The sequence below is a fragment of the Haemorhous mexicanus genome, chromosome 6 (assembly GCF_027477595.1).
Source record: "Haemorhous mexicanus isolate bHaeMex1 chromosome 6, bHaeMex1.pri, whole genome shotgun sequence".
Taxonomy (NCBI): Eukaryota; Metazoa; Chordata; class Aves; order Passeriformes; family Fringillidae; genus Haemorhous; species Haemorhous mexicanus.
The window spans coordinates 32,347,186-32,366,518 of NC_082346.1; the positions used below are offsets into that span (position 1 = coordinate 32,347,186).

General features: G+C 40.8%; 1 protein-coding gene across 2 annotated transcripts in view; it reads left to right on the forward strand.

Annotated features, from left to right (window-relative positions):
* PLEKHH1 (pleckstrin homology, MyTH4 and FERM domain containing H1) overlaps positions 1-19,333 on the forward strand; it is a 53,826-nt gene that overhangs the window by 16,978 nt on the left and 17,515 nt on the right. For both annotated transcript variants that reach the window (XM_059849724.1, XM_059849725.1), the window contains exons 4-17: positions 1,064-1,213; positions 3,937-4,020; positions 5,556-5,637; positions 8,283-9,292; positions 11,649-11,727; positions 12,310-12,398; positions 12,907-13,057; positions 14,022-14,161; positions 14,832-14,942; positions 15,506-15,592; positions 16,560-16,721; positions 17,647-17,727; positions 18,640-18,819; positions 18,941-19,049. In XM_059849724.1, coding sequence (XP_059705707.1) covers positions 1,064-1,213; positions 3,937-4,020; positions 5,556-5,637; positions 8,283-9,292; positions 11,649-11,727; positions 12,310-12,398; positions 12,907-13,057; positions 14,022-14,161; positions 14,832-14,942; positions 15,506-15,592; positions 16,560-16,721; positions 17,647-17,727; positions 18,640-18,819; positions 18,941-19,049 — 2,515 coding nt within the window. The remainder of the gene's footprint in view (positions 1-1,063; positions 1,214-3,936; positions 4,021-5,555; positions 5,638-8,282; positions 9,293-11,648; positions 11,728-12,309; positions 12,399-12,906; positions 13,058-14,021; positions 14,162-14,831; positions 14,943-15,505; positions 15,593-16,559; positions 16,722-17,646; positions 17,728-18,639; positions 18,820-18,940; positions 19,050-19,333) is intronic.

A 19,333-nucleotide genomic window follows, 5' to 3' on the forward strand; every position in this document is an offset into this window, starting at 1 on the left:
AGTGTAGGCTGCTCAGCAGAGCATGACTAACCCTCTTGCACAGACTCTGTGAAGTGCTCACATTGCTCCCTGCCTTCTGTCTTTCTGGTTCTAAGTTCATGTTAAATTTATGGTATTTGGAGTTGGTTTCTTTGCAGATTTAGCTTCTTGGAGGTGTGTTGGAACCAGAGATTTTCCCATCAAATGCTGCAATTAGTACGTTTGAATTAAATCGAAGGGATTCCATTCATCTTTAGAAATGAAGTCTTATAATCCATTGTAATAGAATGAGGCAATGGTAAAATAGAATGACATTACTGAGAAACAAAGCTTTTGAAGAAAGCAAAGAGATTTTAAAAATTTGGTACTGAAATGCTTCAGTAGCCACTGGATTTTAGTGGATTGAAACTTTGTCTGTAGTGAAGGAGCACTACAGTGATCTTTCTCTTGCTGAGATAAAGAAGTCTTGGCACTGGCAGGAGCTCAAAGACAGGCAAATCTTTAGAAATATCAAACATTGTAACTCCTTAGCAGTCTGGAGAGAAGACTTGGCAGAAAGACAGGAGTTGCCGAAACAATATCTTAAGCTGGGGATAGGAGGATGAAGGACCTCCATAGTGCATTTTCATATAGAAATTTTAATCTGAAGCAAATGGCCAGGGGTTTGTGGTATATACCTTGGTAGTGAATGAGGTAAAAATCTGGCCATGATATTGCAAAGGAGAAAGGTGGGATGTACCATGTCTGTATGTGTATGGAGACTATGGTGCCTGTATGGTGTCTTTGATTAATAATTTGATTGTAATATCTCACAACCCATGATGTATTTATCATCAGATTGCATCTGTTACTGCTTCAGCGTTACAATGTTCCTTCCACAAATGTGAATATAAACTGTGACCTGAAGGATGTTGTGGTTTTTAATGGTTTTTTTTTTTTCCTTTCCTGACTTGAAAAATAAGAAACCCACAAATATTCTCATTTATTTTCATTCTCTTACCAGTACACAAGCAGTTCCTAGATTTATATTGGTTTGTTTGGTGGTTTTTTGGTTTATTCAATTTCCTTCTGATTACCATTACAGGTCAGAGTTATGGAAGAGAAGATAAAACTTGCCAATGTGAAGACTGGTGAATCTGACAGCACCCTGCACAAGAAATACCAGGAGCTGATGAGCACAATGCAAGGAAAGGAAGATCTGATCAACAAATTGGAGACACAGCTAGCAAGACAGGTAAGGATATTTTCTACAGGGAGGCCTGTAGGTTTCATGAGTTAGAGGGATTCTGTAATGTATATTTCAAAGATAGGGACTATGTCTCATTACAAGTTAGTCTCTCAGTTGCCTCCAGATCAGCTGTAAGATGATGTCCAGCCCAGTGCAAGATCCTCTCTTTCCTTTTCGGACAAAACATCCACTCAGGTTCAGCAGCCCATGTCTCTTCACCACTGGAGATCAGTCAATGTGCCTAAAGGACTTCCTTATGTTAGTGCTGAGACCCTACACTATAATGCTACAGTCTGGTCACAGTGTTTCTCTGGCTTTTTGGAACAGTGATTGCTTTGCAAAACCGTTGTGTAGCCCATCTCTGACTCTGTTTATGCTGCTTCTTGGGATGGGTCTTTTCCCAGCCTTCAGCAGTCCTCCAGCATAGTTAATCTCTTGTTATTATAAAAGAGCAGATGTTTCTCAGTATGTTTAGTTCTTAGTCTCTCCCTTTTTCAGATGGTGGAAGAAAGCTGCTACATTTCCAGCAGGGCTTGTATTTCAGTTCTAGTAAAGGCCTTGCCCTGTGGTTTTTATAACATGAGGAATAAGGTATTCTTATGTGTTGCTAAGTAAATAACTTAAATAGAAGTAAAATTTTACAAAAAAAAAAAAATTACTTGGCCATTTGAGTTACATTGAACTAATTGCCACCTATTTCAAGGGCTGTTAGTAGAAATCTTCTTCCAGCAACAAGAGGCAAAATGAGCTTCTAGAAATGAAAGCCAAAGCTTGGCAATTCCTGACAAGAAATACTTGTTATCAGAGTCACTGGTTTAATTTCAGAATGGGATGAGATGGTGGCAGGGCTAGAAGGTTACTAAGGGTCCCTGTAAAGCATCCTATTTGTTTTCACTTGAATGGGAAGAGCCATGGAGTTCAGAGAATCATTAAGAGAGCACTGAGGTCACGTCTGGGCCGCACAATAGTGTGGGACACTAAGAATCTCTAATTGCTTTTGGAACTTAATGGACAATTGGCTGCTGTGCCTGAGTGAATTGGTTCTGCTTAGAGGCAGGGCTTACTGCGCATGGTGACAATTGCTGTCATTTCACTGTTCTACTTTAGAACCCTAAATAAAGCTCACCATATAGTGTAGTAATCTGAATCTTTTAGCTCTTGGACCATGTTCCAGCTCAAGTCCAGGACACTAGGAATTCAAAACCAGCTCCCATATGATGGACATTCAGAGATGGTAGACCTACGGTATGTGCTAGATCATTTCAGACCTGTAGGCACATCTAGTATGCTATGTCCTGCAGAGGTTGAGGCTTGATGATTAGGAGCACACACAGTCATATAAAAGGAAAAAAAGACTAAACAAATCTTCTGTTTGAAGCATCTGATTTGATTGCTTTTATTTCATTATGCTCAACTACAATTGTTACAATTGCCTATAATGTTGTTTGGGCCTACTTTAAAGTCAGCAAATGTATTTGAATAAGAGTCCTTAAATGTGCAGTTCTAGTGATAAATAGCACATGGTGATTAAAAGTGATGTGAAAATGTGGGGAATTTTGTGGGGTCTGTTTATCCGTGTGAAAAATTTAAGGTGGGGGGAAGGACTGACATTTTTTGTAATTATAATTGATGGAATTATTTTACTTCAGAAAAAAAAAAATAGAACCACCAGCTGCTACCAGAAGGCATTACCTTTGCCCCTTAACTGGAGAAACCAGGGCTGATGTGACTTGCAGCATATTGTCCTCCTCTCTTCCTCCCTCTGTTGCTCCTGGAAATGATTTATTCTTGCAGTTGTTTAAATCATTATGTAGACAGGAGAGTTTTCAGTGATGTTCCTTCTGATGAAGCCGCACAGAAGATAAAACAGAAAGCTTCAGGTGATCATAGTGTTAATTCAGCATCTTTCAAAGGAAATTTCCAGAAAAGTTAAAAACACAGCTGAGAAAACACAGCTGCAGACATGATGTAGCAGTCTTACCCAAGCAGATACTTGGGGGAACAATGGTCATTGTGCAAATTGACAGTATTGCCATAACACCTTTGTGTGGACTAGAACCTGTTCTAATGGATATGTAAACATACAACCACTTGCAGCATCTGAAATCCTCCTAGCAGATCTTAGGCATGATCTTAATATTTTTCAAGGTCAGGTTATGGAGCTTTTTTTTATTATTTACTTTCTCAATGAGAATATTGTTTGTGTGTGTTAAATATGTTGTTCATATTTGCATCTTGTGCACCTTGAAAGGTTCTGCTCTAGACTAATGCTTACAGCAACTGAATCCTTTTTGCTTGGAATGATTGGTATTTTACGAATCAGTTATAGGCACTGCTTAATTCTTAAATTCTTATTAGCTTTGGCCAATAATATATGTGTAGGCTGCGGGAGCACTACAGATACTCAACAGCAAACAGCAACGTTGCAAAACCATCTGAAAAAGTTGCAGACTCTACTCAAACTGTGGTAGGTTTGTTACCTGACCTGGATTTTGCTAATAACAAACTTTTGAAACAAGCCTCTGAATTTGACTCTAGGGACCATGTAGGACAAATTAGAGCTTGATTTTTTTCAGAGGCCAGCTGAAAAATTGTATCCAGGTAGGAGTCTTAAATCTTATGTCTGGAATGGGAGATTCTCTGTTTCAGTCACTCCTGATGCAGTAACTCACTGAGAACAGTTGTACTCTCCTAATGCGTCTAATGTTGGTTTTTGTTTCTTGGCACAGAAACAGCTGAGGACTGAGGAAGCCAAAATTGTTCAAGAGAAAGCTGCCAAGATCAAAGAGTGGGTAACATTTAAGCTCAGGGAGGTAAGTCTCTGGCTTTCTGCCAGGTTTCAAGGCATGTGAGTAAGTACAGTGGCTGCACTGCCAGGGGGTTCCTATGTAGGACAGCAGCCTGGGACAGTCAATCTGCCACAGGGGCACTCCGCTTGTTTGGCGCTGCACATACTCAGTTGTGGGGCTGGGGTCATCACTCTTACCAAGGGATATTTACTTAATGGGCAAACTATAAATGACTGTTAAGTCACCAGTGCCCAGAAGCAGTTTCTGAAGATTGACTAATCACAAATGGCTTTCACCTAGCTTTCTTTTACCTTTCCTTCTTTTCTCTGGATGCAGCTTCTATTCCTTTCTGACAGAGCACCTGTTACACAAACATGTCCTTTGCTCTTCTATAATTTACCATCTGACTAATGCTGTTTCCCTACTGCCCAGTATTTTTTGTCTCTGACCTCTCTGTTCTATCCATCCTGTGGATTTATGCCTCTATCTGATCCTACCCTCTAGAAAAACAAAGACAGCAATGGATCAGCATGCAGTTTTAAAGATGGAGTAATAATTTTCAGCTGGGAGTGGGTAGTCTGGTCCTTTATTCCAAGTTAAAAGCATGTATTTCCAAGTTTATTACAGAAAGGGAATTTGTGGGAGTTGGGAGAAGCAGTCTTTGTGGGCACTGATTATGTTATGAAATGACTTTGTAATGTCATTAGATTGCCTGGATAATCCACTGAACTGCTGTGCTGCTTCTGTTCCCTGTGTGAGATAACTTAAGGTGCATTTAGTTACTGACTGGTGCAGCACAAAAGAGGAAGCAGAGGGTTTGATTTGGTGTGACCTGCTGTGAATCCAGGACCATACACTCACACTGTGTCCTTACTGGCAAAGAGGTTTGTGCCAGAAGCTGATTCCAGGTGCATAGCATGCACAAGTGGATCACTGCCGGCTGGAGAACTTGGCATCTGTGTTGCCAGTGGGTTACTCGAGACAGCACCACAGGTGATTCCTTCAAGAGGAAAGTCTGTCTGCATGTACCACTGCTGTGTTTAAAAATGGATGCTGAGACTCTTCAAGTAAAGGCATAAAGCAAATTTGCAAAGAATCTCTCACGCCCTAATTGGAAATGTCAATGCACCCTTAATGTTGGTTTGGTTTTTGCTTTTGTCTTTGGTCCTCTGGATCCATGGGATCTTCTTTTACTACATTAAGGGTGAAATAGAACAAATGCTCCTTCTGGGTAATGTTTTTTTGATTCTCTCTTTCATGAGTGTTACTTCTGCAACAGGAGTAAATGATGAGCCATAGCAAGGAAGTAAATTTAAAGATGTATTTGAGAAGTGCCGGTAGTTTATGGACAGTCTTTTTGAGAAAGGACAGCAAAATATTTTAAATGGGTGATCTAGTGAGGTTGCTGATTAAAAGGATTCGAGGTGACTGGTAGACTCACCCATTTTTTTTCCCTTGTTAAGAAACTTGAAAGTAATAAAGATGAAAGCATATTCTGTGTAGTGGATCACATGTGCTCGCAATTTTGCATTGTTTCTTTTTTTATTATTCTTTCGTAGCTTGAGCTAGAAAATTACCACCTGAAAAACTGTAATCAGAGACTGATGGAGCAAATTGGAGCTCTTCAGGATACGTTGCAAGGTAAATGTGTTCAGCTGGCACTGTAGCCTAGTAACCACCACAAGACTGGAAGTCAGCATTCCTGGGTTGTGTTCTTAAGTTTGTCAGAAATGACAGCAGGTGGTAGAGTTCCTGTGTTCCTTAGCTGGGTCCATTTTTAAGTTGGGAATAACATGCTTACCTGCTTTAACTTTTAATTTTTTTCCCACCAACAATTCAGAGTAGACTCTTTTTTTTTTTTTTTTTTTTTTTTGTTAGAATCTGCATTTACCATTAAAATAAGCCACTGAGCTCCTGAGTTGGAAGCATTCGTTGAAATACACAGTGGAATTCTCCATTCACTGATGTATTTCAGTGTATCTCCTTGTGTGAATTATTCTCATCCCCACAGAACCTCTGCTGGCATGTGAGCTGAGTAACTGAATGGCAGCAGCTCCTTGGTCTGCCTTCAGGAGCTGGGTTCCTCTGTGCCATCAGGTTGGGTTGGAGAAAGCTGCTTACGGAGTTTTGGGTTTTTGCAGTTCTTTAGTGGCTGGATGGGAAACTTTGGACTCCAGGCTTGAATTCAACACCTTTGTTGTAACGTGCTTTGAAAAAGAAATTCTCTTTTTTTTTCTTTTTTTTTAAATTTTTTTTTTGTTGTTGTTGTTAGTGATCTTGGTTTCGTCACAGTAAGATGAACTAGTTTCCAGAACTTCACTGGTCATGCAGGGAGGGGACATTTCTTTCCTGCAGAAGTCTTTCTGGCATTCCTATTACTTCACAGCAAGGGAATAGGGCAAAATTCTTTCTAAATCCTACCACATTTCTAGTGAAATGCTTTATGACTGGGTTTCTCTTATCCCCTCTGGCTCTGACTGTTCACAAAAAGCGAATGCCTGGTAAGCTGCGTTAATAATCTGGTATTAAGTGTGCCCTGGATCCAGCTCTCTGGGCAGTAAACAGCACTGCCCTCTCCTCTTATCCCTCACTAGTCTCAGTATGCCAGGCTGAAGTCAGAGGCCTCTGCAGAGAGACAAATCTCTTCTTGCTTGCCATGCTAATAGTAACAGCTTCTTCTTCTTAATCTCCTGTCACATCTAGGAAGCTGCAAAAATACCAGTAATATTTAAAATGAATGGCATCTTTTCAGTCTACACTAATGATTTACCTTAGGGTCAGGGGAAAATATGTGCCAGGATTTGTGTGTACTGTTGTTATGTGTTAGCTTTGCTAACATTCAGTTCCTTCTGAATCAAGTGCCAAGGTCATGCTCTCATGATTGTCTTTTTCTCAGCCGTTTCCAAGAGCAAGTTTCATCCTCTCTGCTGTCAACAGTAATTTATTCTGCTGTTTGCTCTTCCCTCTGTAACTTTGTGTCTTCAGTTTGTTTCTGTTTCCTTGTAAATCCTATGGGTGGTTAAGCAATACCCATGGAGTTTGATGTTCAGGCAGCATTTTCAGCTATAGCTGTGCAGAGTCACGCTTGCCCATATTTTACAATTTCCAAAGCATCTAATGATTTGGTTCTTTTCCAGTCAGGCTGAAATAAATATAAATGCCAAGGTCAATCAAACATCGTCTGCCATTCCAAGTTTCACCCCCACTTTCTTATATTCTAAAGCTGCTATTTGGTGGATTGTAGAACTGAGATACTTTTTTCCTTTCCATAATTATTACAGATTATAATAAGTGCAAAGTGGAAGTACTAAGTAGAAAGGACAATCTAATATCTGTCTTTTATGTCATCCTCTAACATAGTAACTGAAAGGGCAGGGAAAGAACTAAGAAAGGGAAGATTTTACAGCAAAACCATACAAGTAACTATATAAAACTTCATGACATAAAGCACTGTGTGGGTCATATATCACAAAAGGAAAACAAAAAGCTCTAGGGAAATTCTTGAAAAGTGAATAAACTTCCCAGTTGCTGTGATGTTTAAGAAGGTCTGGAAGCCCTATCTAGCCCCTGCTAATGCGTGGAATCATAGCAGATTATTTGATGAGGTAAATCACTGTAGGTCCACTAAAGCCAAAAGCCATGTTTAACCAGTGTTCTGGCCACTTTGATGTATTTGACCAAGTGTTGTGTGGATAGGTACACTTCCTTTTCACATTTTAAGAGAGGAGGCATAATTATATAGGTAAGAATAAAAACTCCTATATTGCATTAGACTGAAAGCTTGCCTAGGCCAGTATCCCAACTCCTGGTTGGCTGTTCACATTCCATGAAGGACCATGCAAAATAATGCAAGCTGTCCTTCTCTCCATATACACTTCCAACTTCTGCTCTCAGTAGTTAAGGAAGTTCCCAGGCCAGAACTGCTGTACTACTGATACATTAGTTTTTCTGGCCTGTCTGCAGCATTCTGTTGGCTTTTTTGTCTGGGGAAAAAAACCTTCCTTCTGTAAATTTCAAATGTGCTGCCTAATTTCATTAGGAACCCCTTCATTTCACTTTTGTCAGAAACAGTGATTAATCATTTCCTATTCATATCTTCTGTGCTAGTCCCAGTTATAAATATATAGTGCTTTGGTTATAACTGTGCCCAGCCATCTCCTTTCTGTTCTATGTAGTCCTGAACAGGCCAGGGTGCTATTGAAATACAACTGAATGTACACTAGGAAGCAACGCTGAAGACATCAAAGTGTTTGAATGCCTTAACCATGTGTTCTCCTTCCTTGTAGATATGACCAGCATTCCTCCCTTTGAATCTCTTTGGAGCTGTGATTCCCTGAAGCCCCAAGCACCCCAGGCCTCTTTTGCTGAGAAGATAGAGCAGAAATCTGTGCTCCTTGCACCTGGTTTCAGAGAGGTGTGTCAGAGAGGACCTTCCAAACATGTCCTCTCTTCAACAAACATAGTCCTTGCCAATGACACCTTTACTGAGAATGGAGAGGATAAATCTCTGCTTTCCCAGAGCATGCTGAAGCTCATGTCTGACCCATCAAGCTGGAATCTCTCCACAGAGAAAAATGTATTTCCAACTGTAAGTTCTGAACATGGTTTAGGGTGCTCTGGTCCCATATCACTGGACCCTCCAGCTGAAACCACAAGTATTCTTGAGGCTTTGACCTTCCAATCATCTTTGGAAGGAAACTGTAGTGCTGTGAGCACCTTGCAACAAGTGGGTTTGGATAGCACCCGCTTCTCTGATGATCTGAATGCCAGATTCCATTCCCACCAGCTGGACTCCTCTTCCTCTGCAGAAATAATGACCATGTTTGAGGGACATCTTCAAACTGCTAAACCACCTCTGGTTGTGTCAACGTCAGGTGTTACAGCACATTCCTTCTTTCCAGGGAGGGAGTGCAGCCCTGGGAGTAGTATGACATTTCCAAAGATAAGAACACCCAATACACCACGAGACAGTATCCAGCTAGCCAAGAGACATCACAGCCAACCACAGTCAGGGGCTAATTCTTTCCATCGTGTAATGCACTTAGAGACTAGCACTGTCCAGCCCATAACAGACCCTCCAGTCAGCTGTGGGCACGTGGAGGAGACAGACATTGATGATGATGGAGTAATGGAGAAGATGGAGACAGAATGTGGCCTGCTGAGGGGAGAAGCTGGAATGTGTGAGGGAATATACCACTTACCTGCAGAGCAAAAAGAAGCTGTGAGTTCTGAGTATGGCACACTTGACCCAGGATGTAAACCTCCCACACCACCACTGCACCGATTCCCATCATGGGTAAGAAATGCACAGACAACAGTATGAGAAGTGCTGCTTTTCTTTGTGCCCAGTAGTTAGGCTACAACACTTCTTGGTCTCAAGGAATTCTTACCTGGGTATCACAGGTTGCATTCCTGAGCCACCAAGTCAGACAGTTCCACATCATGGGGCATGCTGGTTCTGTTAACAATTTTTTTCTTTTATTTATCTTTATAAGGTAAAAAAGATCCATTGAGAAAAAACAGTACATAAGAATCATAGGAATAAAAATGAAAGTCAAAATTTACTGCATTGTGGTTTGTCATTATATGGGTCATCAAAAATCAATGCTTTTTTCTTTTGTCATGTGTTTAAGATAGAAAAATGAATCATAAATGTAGTGAACCAGACCAGATAGCTCCAGAGTGAGAAAAAGCTATGGATGCTAGAATAGATACATGGATTCGATCTCAGCATTCCTATCTCATGGTATGCTCCTCCTGTTGGGAAAGTTTTGTGAAAACCTTTGGTAAAGTGAATATGCATCTCCTGTCATTTTTTCTTACAGTTACTTGTGAGATCAGATAGATGAATTGTTTTTTAGTCCTAGAATTGTTTAGGATGTAAAATGCAGCTTCTTCTCATCCACCTAGCAGGTCACTTGTCATAGAAAGAGATCAGGTTGGTCAAGCAGGACCTGCCTTTCACAAACCCATGCTGTCTGGGCCTGGTCCTCTGGTTGTCCTGCATGTGTTGTGTGCTGGTGCTCAGGATGGTCTGCTCCATGAGCTTCCCCAGCACCAAGGTCAGGATGACAGGCCTGTAGTTCCCAGGTCCTCCTCTGGCCCTTGTAGATGGTGCCACGTTTGCCAGGTTACCCCGGGTGACCAGGGCTGCAGGTAACTGATGGGCAGGGGCTCAGAGAGCTCTTCCGACAGCTCCCGCAGCACCCTTGGGTGGATCCCACCTGGCCCTGCAGACCCGTGTGTGTCTCGGTGGCAAAGCAGCTCACTGGGCATTTCCCCTTGGGTTATGGGAGCTTCATTCTGCTCCACATCCACGTCTTCCAGATCAGGGGGCTGGCTGCTTGGAAAGCAGCTGGTTTTACCATCAGACTGAACAAAGAAGGCATTGAGTACCTCTGCCTTTTCCTCATCCTTTCTCACTGTTTCCCATTCATATCCAATAAAAGATGGAGATTCTCTTTTTTTTTTTTTTTTCCCATGTATTTATGGAAGTCTTTTCTTGTCTTTTACTGCAGTAGCCAGGTGGAGGTCTAGTTGGGCTTTGGTTGTTCTAATTTTTTGCCTACATAACTTCATGGTGTGTTTGTAGCCCTCCCGAGTTACCTGTCCCTTTATCCAGAGATCACAAACTTTGAGTTCAGCCAAAGCTCTCTAATCAGACAGGCTGGTCTTCCTCATTGTCTCATCTATCAACACATGGGGATGACCTGCTCCTGCACCTTAAAGAATTCCCTCTTGAAGATTGTTCAGTCTTGCTTCATTCTTTGTCCGTCAGGACTGACTCCCAAGGGACTCCCATCAATCAGGTTCCTAAACAGGCCAAACTGACACACCTGGTGGAAATCAAAAGAGGCAATTCTGTTTTCATTTGCTTTTTTAAAGGCGTGGACAAACAAATGATTTATTGAAACTGCAAAGTCAAGCACTCATTGTTAATTCTTATGTCTTATAAATTTTTTGGTGTACTTGACTTTGCAATCTTAGGTGCTTTCATATATATGTATTATGTGTATTATTTCATAGTGAATTTTGGTTGTATGCTTTAAGGAGCACCAAGAGGTTTTCTAGCTTTGGGGTTTATCCATTTCACACTAGTTGATGTCTTAGTCATAACTCTGCATGTAGATACAGAGTTGGGTTCCCCCTCTGGAATTTTTATCAATTCATGAAGCACCTGGAGATCCTTTGAACTGAAAGCTCTGTATGTTGTTGTAACTGAGATGCAGGCTTATTGAGATCATTCCAGGCATTTCTTTCATTCCCTTATTATGGAATGGGCATCCTTTGCAGCTGATGACTCAATGAATTGTTCTGGTATAGGGCTGTTCTTAATTCATTTTAATGCATTGTTTATAATTTGGAAAAATCCCATCTCTTTCCAAGCTGTGATACAGTAATTTATTGATAATTGTGTGTAGGTGTTACCGTTGTTTGGATGTCACCTCTGTAGCTGGGAATTTGCGCGCAGTAACACGCTTCCATTAATGGCCATTCACACAACGTATGGTGGAATTCAGCTGTCTTTGTTAGAGAGCTCCTCCCTCCTGCCCAAAAGTGTGACTGTGGTGTGATTCTGTGACATGGGCATTTCTGTCAATAAGAATTACATTTTTGCCTGATCACTATTGTTTGTGATATTATTGTTCCAGGAGAGCCGAATCTATGCCGTGGCCAAGTCTGGCATGAGGCTGTCTGAAGTGGCCATGGTGAATGATACTTCCAGCTGCTGTAAGTTCTGGACTAGATCCATCCTTAAAGGGAGTTCATGGTGACAGTGTGGGACCTGAGCTTGTGGCTGTCCACATTTCTTCATTTCCTTGCCTGTTTTCAAAGTAAATTTGACCTCATAGATACCCTCGGTAAAGGAAGGGAGGAGGATATATCTAATTTTGGGGATTGTTGGTGCAGGGCTGTTTGTGCATCTACATTCAGGGACATCTTCAGAGATTCCATTATCTCCTCCATCAGTTTTACAGCCAGTCTTCTGCCTCTGTTTATCTGTGGCCTGTTTTTACTCTTCACCACCATTTTGCCTGTTAGGGCTTTTTTCTCGTTGTACACGGTACACCAGATTGCCACTGTACCATGGGGAGCACAGGGTGGGTGAGCGGGTTAGGTGTCTTACAGGCTAAGTGGAGGGAGCATTGCAGATCTCTCTGGGAATTGTATGGAATTAATAATGCATCTCCTGGCCTTTCTGAAGCTAGACTGTCCAGGATGGCAGTGCTCCATGTGCTTCTCCATTAAAACCTCCTCTTTTTCACCAGTTTGTATTATTTGCTCTCTTGCTTTCTCTCTGAATTTCCCCAGTTTCCAATTTTTCGTGTTCAACTTCTGGGCCATTTACCTATCTCATCTACAGAAATGTCACAGTGCCAGTCTACACTACGCTGAAGGGGGTAAGGAGTTACCTCACTTTTCCTGTTGTGGAAAGCATGGTCCAGAGCTGCTGCTGATATGAGACAGAACAGGATGGAACTGTGCAGTGAAGGAAAGAAAATTAGAGAATGTCAGGAAGTACTGGACATCAAAAGAATGCAGAAAGAGTAGCAAATTTTAAATATATTTAAGAACACAGAACATTGCAACAAGTTTTGGTCCAGAAAGTTTCAGGGTGCGCTATGAAAAAACCTAGAGGTGATAGTTGGTGCAGCCTAAGTAATGAAATGAAACATAAGGCTTGTGGAAGGTTAGGAGGGTGGAACCAGAGGAGACCCAAACAGATCAGACTAGAGAGTCCAGCTTGGAAGTTCTCAGACTAGAAGGGGAGGAACTGAGGAACCCTGGGGCAGAAGTGGGCAAGGCAGTGTGGAAATGAAGGGCATGGATTGCTCTGTCTCCTGATTGAAGGTAGATTGTCCTGGGGAAACTTCTCTCACATGCTAACCATACAGGTCTGTTTTCCAGAAAGCCACACAGATCAGCAATGTGCCTTTCTTAGATGAGTCTTCAGGCTCTGATGATGACTGTGGCTCCCATGCCAGTTTCAGGACTTCTACTGCTGGATCTGAGAACAGGAAAGCTAGCATGCCAGGCAGCCCTCGGGCCGTGAAGAGAGGTAAAGTGGGAGTATCGCTACTGGGCAGGATGAACTCTGTCATCAGAACAAAGATGCCCTGAGCAGCATCATCAGTAACAGGCAAATGCTCAGCCAGAGTGTTGCTTACAAGGAGCTCTCCCAGAATGCGTGCAGACATCAAAAGTAGAAACATTAAAAATCTGTTCTTGTAGATGATTTTTACTGCTGATAGAGTTCCATTCAGGCAATTGCTTAACTAAGATTGTGGGAAGGATTGCCCTCCCAAATTCATCACATATCTAGTCATCCATACCTTTGCTGTGGCTTCTCCTTGGAAGCAAGCTAGTACTGATTCAGTACAGAAAATGCTTTTTTGTCTTTGTCATTGACTGGTAATTTCTTGACCAGTAAGTACATCTCACCTATCTTTGAGAGCTATCAGGTACTTTGAGTCCTGATTAGGACTATTTTTCTTGCCTGCTGTGAGGCTAAACTGGAATGGAAGTTGAATGGAATTTTTATTACCAAAAAATTGTGCCTGTGCATTGCCATGTACCTGTCTTTCCGTGAAAAGATTCCCAGAAAACAAAGCCCTATTGCTAGCGGAGAAGCCTTTTCCTTAGCTGAAATCAAACTGAGGGGTTGAGGCTTTATAATGGATGTCCTCAGATGAAAACAAGCTCTCTCCCCTTCAGATGACAAGTTTGTTGATTTTTTTTAAAATATATTTTAATTTGGTTTTATTCAGCAATAAATTTATTTCACCTTCAGTATCCAAAACTCACTTTTTACTACCTGTCTTCCCAGGGAAATAAAAATGGGCTCAGAAGTCATGTTAGTGGGGTTTGAGTTTCCAAAGTCTGTTCTGATTTGTCCTCCTTGAACAAAAAAAAAAAAAAAAAAAAGCCTTAATGGTGAATGCAGATATGTTTTTGGAGTGTACAGTATTCAGTGCATGCTTTTGTCTAGCCATGACTCTTCTTCCTTCCTTTATTTTGAGCAGGTGTATCTGTGTCCTCACTGAGCTCCGAGAGTGACTATGCCATCCCTCCTGATGCCTGCTCCTTGGATGGTGACTATTCAGAGCCAGAACACAAGCTACAGCGAACATCTTCCTATTCCACTGATGGTGGAATCTGCTCTGTAAGACTTGCGCTGTAACTGCTGTGTTACACTTGTGCAGGGCTGCAAACAGAGCCTTGGCCTTAAAAAAGAATAGTGTAACTACTGGATACTGAGTAATCCCCCTGCAGAGTGAAGCTCTAACAGGCTGGACTAGTGGTCCAGCTGATTGGTATCAAAAGACACCATCTGGTGCTTCAAAAGAAAGTGCAGTTTCTTTATGTGGTTAGGTAAAAGTATAAGCATCAAGGGTGTATGACCTATATTGATGTCCTGCAGTTGTATTCTACTTAATTGATGGCCTTACACTTTTGGGGCAAAATAAATTTGGGAATTCAGAGGAAGGAAGGAGGAAGGAAATAAACCTCTCAACAGGCAGCATTAAAGTCTGTACTCTTCAATATAAGAGATCAAACATCAGACAAGGAACAGGAGTCTAATCATGGTGTAGAGACAGCCTTCTTGAGCTCAAGGAATCTCACTTTTATTTGGAAAATCAGTGCCTCGGTCAGAAGAGAAATAAGTTTACAGTGCATCAAACAATCAGTGAAATTATCTTTGAGGGCTGCTATTAAACAAAGCAGAAAATTATGGGAGGTGCAGCAAATGGCTGGGCTTGATTTCAGCGCATTTTCATTTGTATTTTGAGAGGTACAAGATGACCTCCTCTCCCCTTTCCTTTGTCCTCCAGGAACCCATGGAGAAATCAGGCTACTTGCTGAAAATGGGCAGCCAGGTGAAGACGTGGAAAAGACGATGGTTTGTTCTCAGAAACAGACAAATCATGTACTACAAGTCTCCGGTAAGTCACTGGGATATATTTCCTCCCCTCTAGAGGCACAGAGAAATTTAGTATACTGAAAAAACACTTTTGGTTAGACATGTCACTGTTTTGAAAAGCATTAGCAGCACTAGAATGATTCACTGTATGCATCAAATGAAGAACAAAGTTATTATTAATAAACTTGTCACTTAACAAGTGTCTAGCTGAATCTTGAAAACTTGTGAAGGTGAAAATTCAGCCACTGTCTTGGTACCTATTGTATGTTGTACTGCCTTCCCACTTAGGGTTTGGTTTGTTGGTGTTTGTTTGGGCTTGCTTTTGTTTTATTAATGGTAATGTCCAATTTGAACTTGAAAAGACAGCATTTATTAGCACTGCTCTTGTTATATAGTCTGCCACTATTGAGGAGACTTTTGCAATGGGATCACACAGTCTCATATTTCACCTGGCAGCCTTAGGTTGTCCTTTCTAGCTCATGAATGCAAACTCCAACCTGTACGTGCATATTATGCTGTATTTAAGTAATCTAAGATCCATCTGAGGTTTCCTACTGAAAAAATTGTTTGCTTTTCTTTCCTCAGAGTGATGTTATCCGCAAACCACAAGGGCAGCTGGAGCTGAATTCTTCATGCCAAATTGTCAGGGGTGAAGGGTCCCAAACATTCCAGGTAGGTGTTGCTTTTTTATCCTGCACACAACCATGCACTCAGCAGCTGGGTGAGTGAGGCACTTAATTCAGACTGAATGGCACTGTGTGTCTCAATTGATATGAGCTCGCTTGATCTGGTCTCTGTTTCCTGGCACAAACCAGGCAGTTAGTCTGATTAATAATGAGGAAAGAGCTAAATTGTAACCCTAATACACCCTTTCGAAACTGAAATAAATTTGCATTTATTTTTGTCTGGTTTTACACCATAATGCTTTCCTTTTTTTTGCAGGAGTTAGAGCTTGAAATCTGTGGGGGAAAATGATTCTTACAACAATTAAAACCAGCTAGTACCTATGATTTTTATGAGAGACTTCTCTCCCATGATCTCAAGCCTGACTTTACATGCCTGGAGGCGTGTAAAGAAACATTTGAATAGTTGATTCCTTTTAGAAATTGACTTCTAAAGTATTAGAAGTTAGCCCATAACTGGGTTCACTTTTAAGTCATTTTTAACTTAATTAGAAAGGCAGCATTAAAGTTTCTTTTATACTTTGAAAGGTACATGGCCTAGCTTGTGAGCTGCCTTCTGCCCTTATGGAACTGAAGTTGCTAAGGCCTAATACTATTAGATTTATAGCATCTTTCCTCTCAGACACGTGGTAATGAAGGCAAAATACAATACAAAGTGAAGGCAGCAAAACCCCACATTTATGTAGTCACCTTTGAAATGAAAAATTAGCAGCAGCACTGAGAAACAAGAAAGGATGAGAGAGGACACAAAGCCACAGCAAGAGAGCTTATGAGAATTTGATTCATCTGAGTTTCGTTTTTTTCATTTGGGCTTTGAGGATTAGCACCTTTTTTCTTATCCTCAAAAGATCTCTCCTGAATAACCAAAAAGTCTTTATGGGATAAAGAAACTCAGCAACTAAAGAGAAGATTTTTAGATGTGCAGGTATATACTTTCTCACTCATTTTCCTTCCAGCTTGTGACAGAAAAGAGAACCTACTTCCTGACAGCAGACTCTCCCAACATCCTGGAGGAATGGATTCATGTCCTACAGAGTATCCTGAGAGTACAAGTGAGCGGTCCTGTTGGTTTTCCTCACACTGATGCTAAACCTACTGTGAAAGGCTGGCTCACTAAGGTAAAATATTTCATACTTTGTGTTTAGCTCAGAAGTGTGCCAGCTTCTTGGTTTGCACAGCAAATGCAAGCAAAAAATCAGTATTTTACTCTCTGTAGGAGTAGGGAAAGAAGGAAAAGTGGCTGTAGATTTCTGTATTTCAGAATGAAACATTTATATAAGTGATAAAGGATGGAACAAACAAGGCTACTGAAAGGTACTGACTGGCAAGTAGGAAGTAATAACAAATATCTAGCTTATGTATGCTTTTCTTCAGCAGAATTAAAAAAAAAAATCAACACTGTTGAGTGTCACATTTAATTGATCTTTAACTTGGTGATATAGGAGAGTTGCAAAAAAATGTCTTGTGTGATTCCAGGTTAGCACTTAGTTCTGTCATAATATTCTGTAGGTACAGTAATACAAAGTGCAATGGCAGAAAATTCTTATTCTTTATATCATTTCTATAGATTAGTTTGACATTGCAAGTTACTGTGACCATTTTAATGTCATTATTGTCAGGTTCTAAGATGGCTAAAGACAACCTGCATCTGAATGTTATTCATCTGCAGTAGGAAACAGCTGTCTAGACTACAGGTTGACTGGTCTTTTCTTGCTGAGATGAACTGATTTGTTTTTATAATCTTTAAAAGGTCATCCTTAATATTGTATACAGAAATGATAAGTAATTATGAATGAGTAAAGCACTTCACAAACTCTTAGACCCATTCTCCTAGGCACCTGTGTCCCATGTGCTTGGGTGGGATGTACTTGCCTGTTTTTGGAAGGGGTGCCCTGCATGTTTTGAGGGGAGCTTATATTAGCATAAAACAAAAAATATATGCAAAGTATTAAGGGAGAGTTGACTTGAAAGTTGAAGTCCTAGAAATTCATTCTGGCAATACTGCTGATAATAAAAGCAAGGATGTGTTTGTCGTCCTTACAGGTCAAGCATGGTCACTCTAAGCTGGTCTGGTGTGCACTGATTGGAAAAACTTTCTACTACTATCGAAATCATGAAGATAAGGTAATTCCTTTTTCTGCTTTTATTCCTGGACCCTCCTTTCCCATTTCTTTTGAAGTTTTCTTGACTGTTACTGCTTCTGTGTCTGAGGTCTCTTTCTTGGTTGTACTTCTCTTCCAACAGCACCTGTTCCACAAAGAGAATCAATATTTCCCTGATTTTATTTTTTTAAGCTTAAATGACAGCAGACTTAAAAGGCAAGTGATTGCTCTTTCTCAGATCACTCTATATCTTGTTCCTCACTTGCTCCATTTAGTCTTGTGTAGCCTTCTGAGCACACTTTTATACAGCAGCTGATAGATCCCACATTATCATCATGAAAACAGATAACATTCTGGGAAGAGGGAGGTAATCAGTGTAATGTGCTTCCATTTCTGGACACCTTGCCCAACAGTCCATTACTTTGTCTTGGTGTTGTCAAACCCAAGTTTTAGAACATCAAAAAGTAGTGTGACTCATATTCTGGATCGACCTCCAGAGTTAGCACAGCTGATAACTTCTTTTTTGTCTGAATCTAACTACTTATGAAATTTTCAAAGTATTTCTTTTCCAGTTGCAAGCAGAAAGTCTGACCAGGTCAGAAGACAGTGGATCAGGATACCAAGAAACTGACCCTCAAATGTAATGGGAAGAAAGCAGTATCTTTTGGGGAAAAAAAAAAAATTATTTGCATTGTCTCATTTTAATCTGTAGATGCTCTCCCAAGAAAAATAAAATTAGTGATACACTTTGTAAGTACTTTATGGAAGAAGAGATTCTCTAGAAGTGCAATATTACATTAGCTAAACACTGAATTATTTATTCCTTCCATTTTACAGAACTGTCAGCGTTTTTACTTGGCTTTTCTTTCCCGGTGTTCCCGGTCCATACTGGGAGATGAGTTACATTTATCTAATGTGCTTCTGCTCCTCATAGTGTCCTTTAGGGCATCTGCCTCTGCGTGAGTCCAAGGTGGAAGAAGTAGACCGTTCCTGTGACTCTGATGAAGATTATGAAACTACTGGTGGAGGTCTTCTCTCATCCCACTGTACACTGGTGATTCACCCACAGGACCAGAGTCCCACATATTTACTTATCCGCACCAAACAGGAGAAGGTATGAAAAGCAGTCTTTTTTTGGAGAGCAAGAGTCTTTTGGTAAATGGGCCATACAGGCTTAACCTGTTTGAAGAAAACAGGTCTGAATTGACCCCTCCTGTTCTCATCCTTCTGTCTAGAACACCTGGCTGTACCATCTGACCGTTGCAGCTGGTAGCAGTAATGCTTCAGTAGGCACGTCTTATGAACAGCTCATTGGAAAACTATTGGATGCTGAGGGAGACCCTAGTAAGTAAGCACCACAAACTCTTCCACGGTAGCAAAGCATAAGGAAGAATAATTTAAATTCCCAGTTTAATACAGTCAAAGGTGAGGGAAGGGGATTCTCAGTAGTACATCATATGGTCTCTTGTTCTCAGACAAGTCCATCACATTGTCACATCATTTATCAAAGCCTCTGAAATGTCTGTAACAGTAATTCAAATTAAAATAAAGAACTGGTGCTTTAATTTTTTTTCCTGTCTTTGTTGGTCTTGATTTTCCTTTTCAGGAAATCTTGACCATACAAGTAT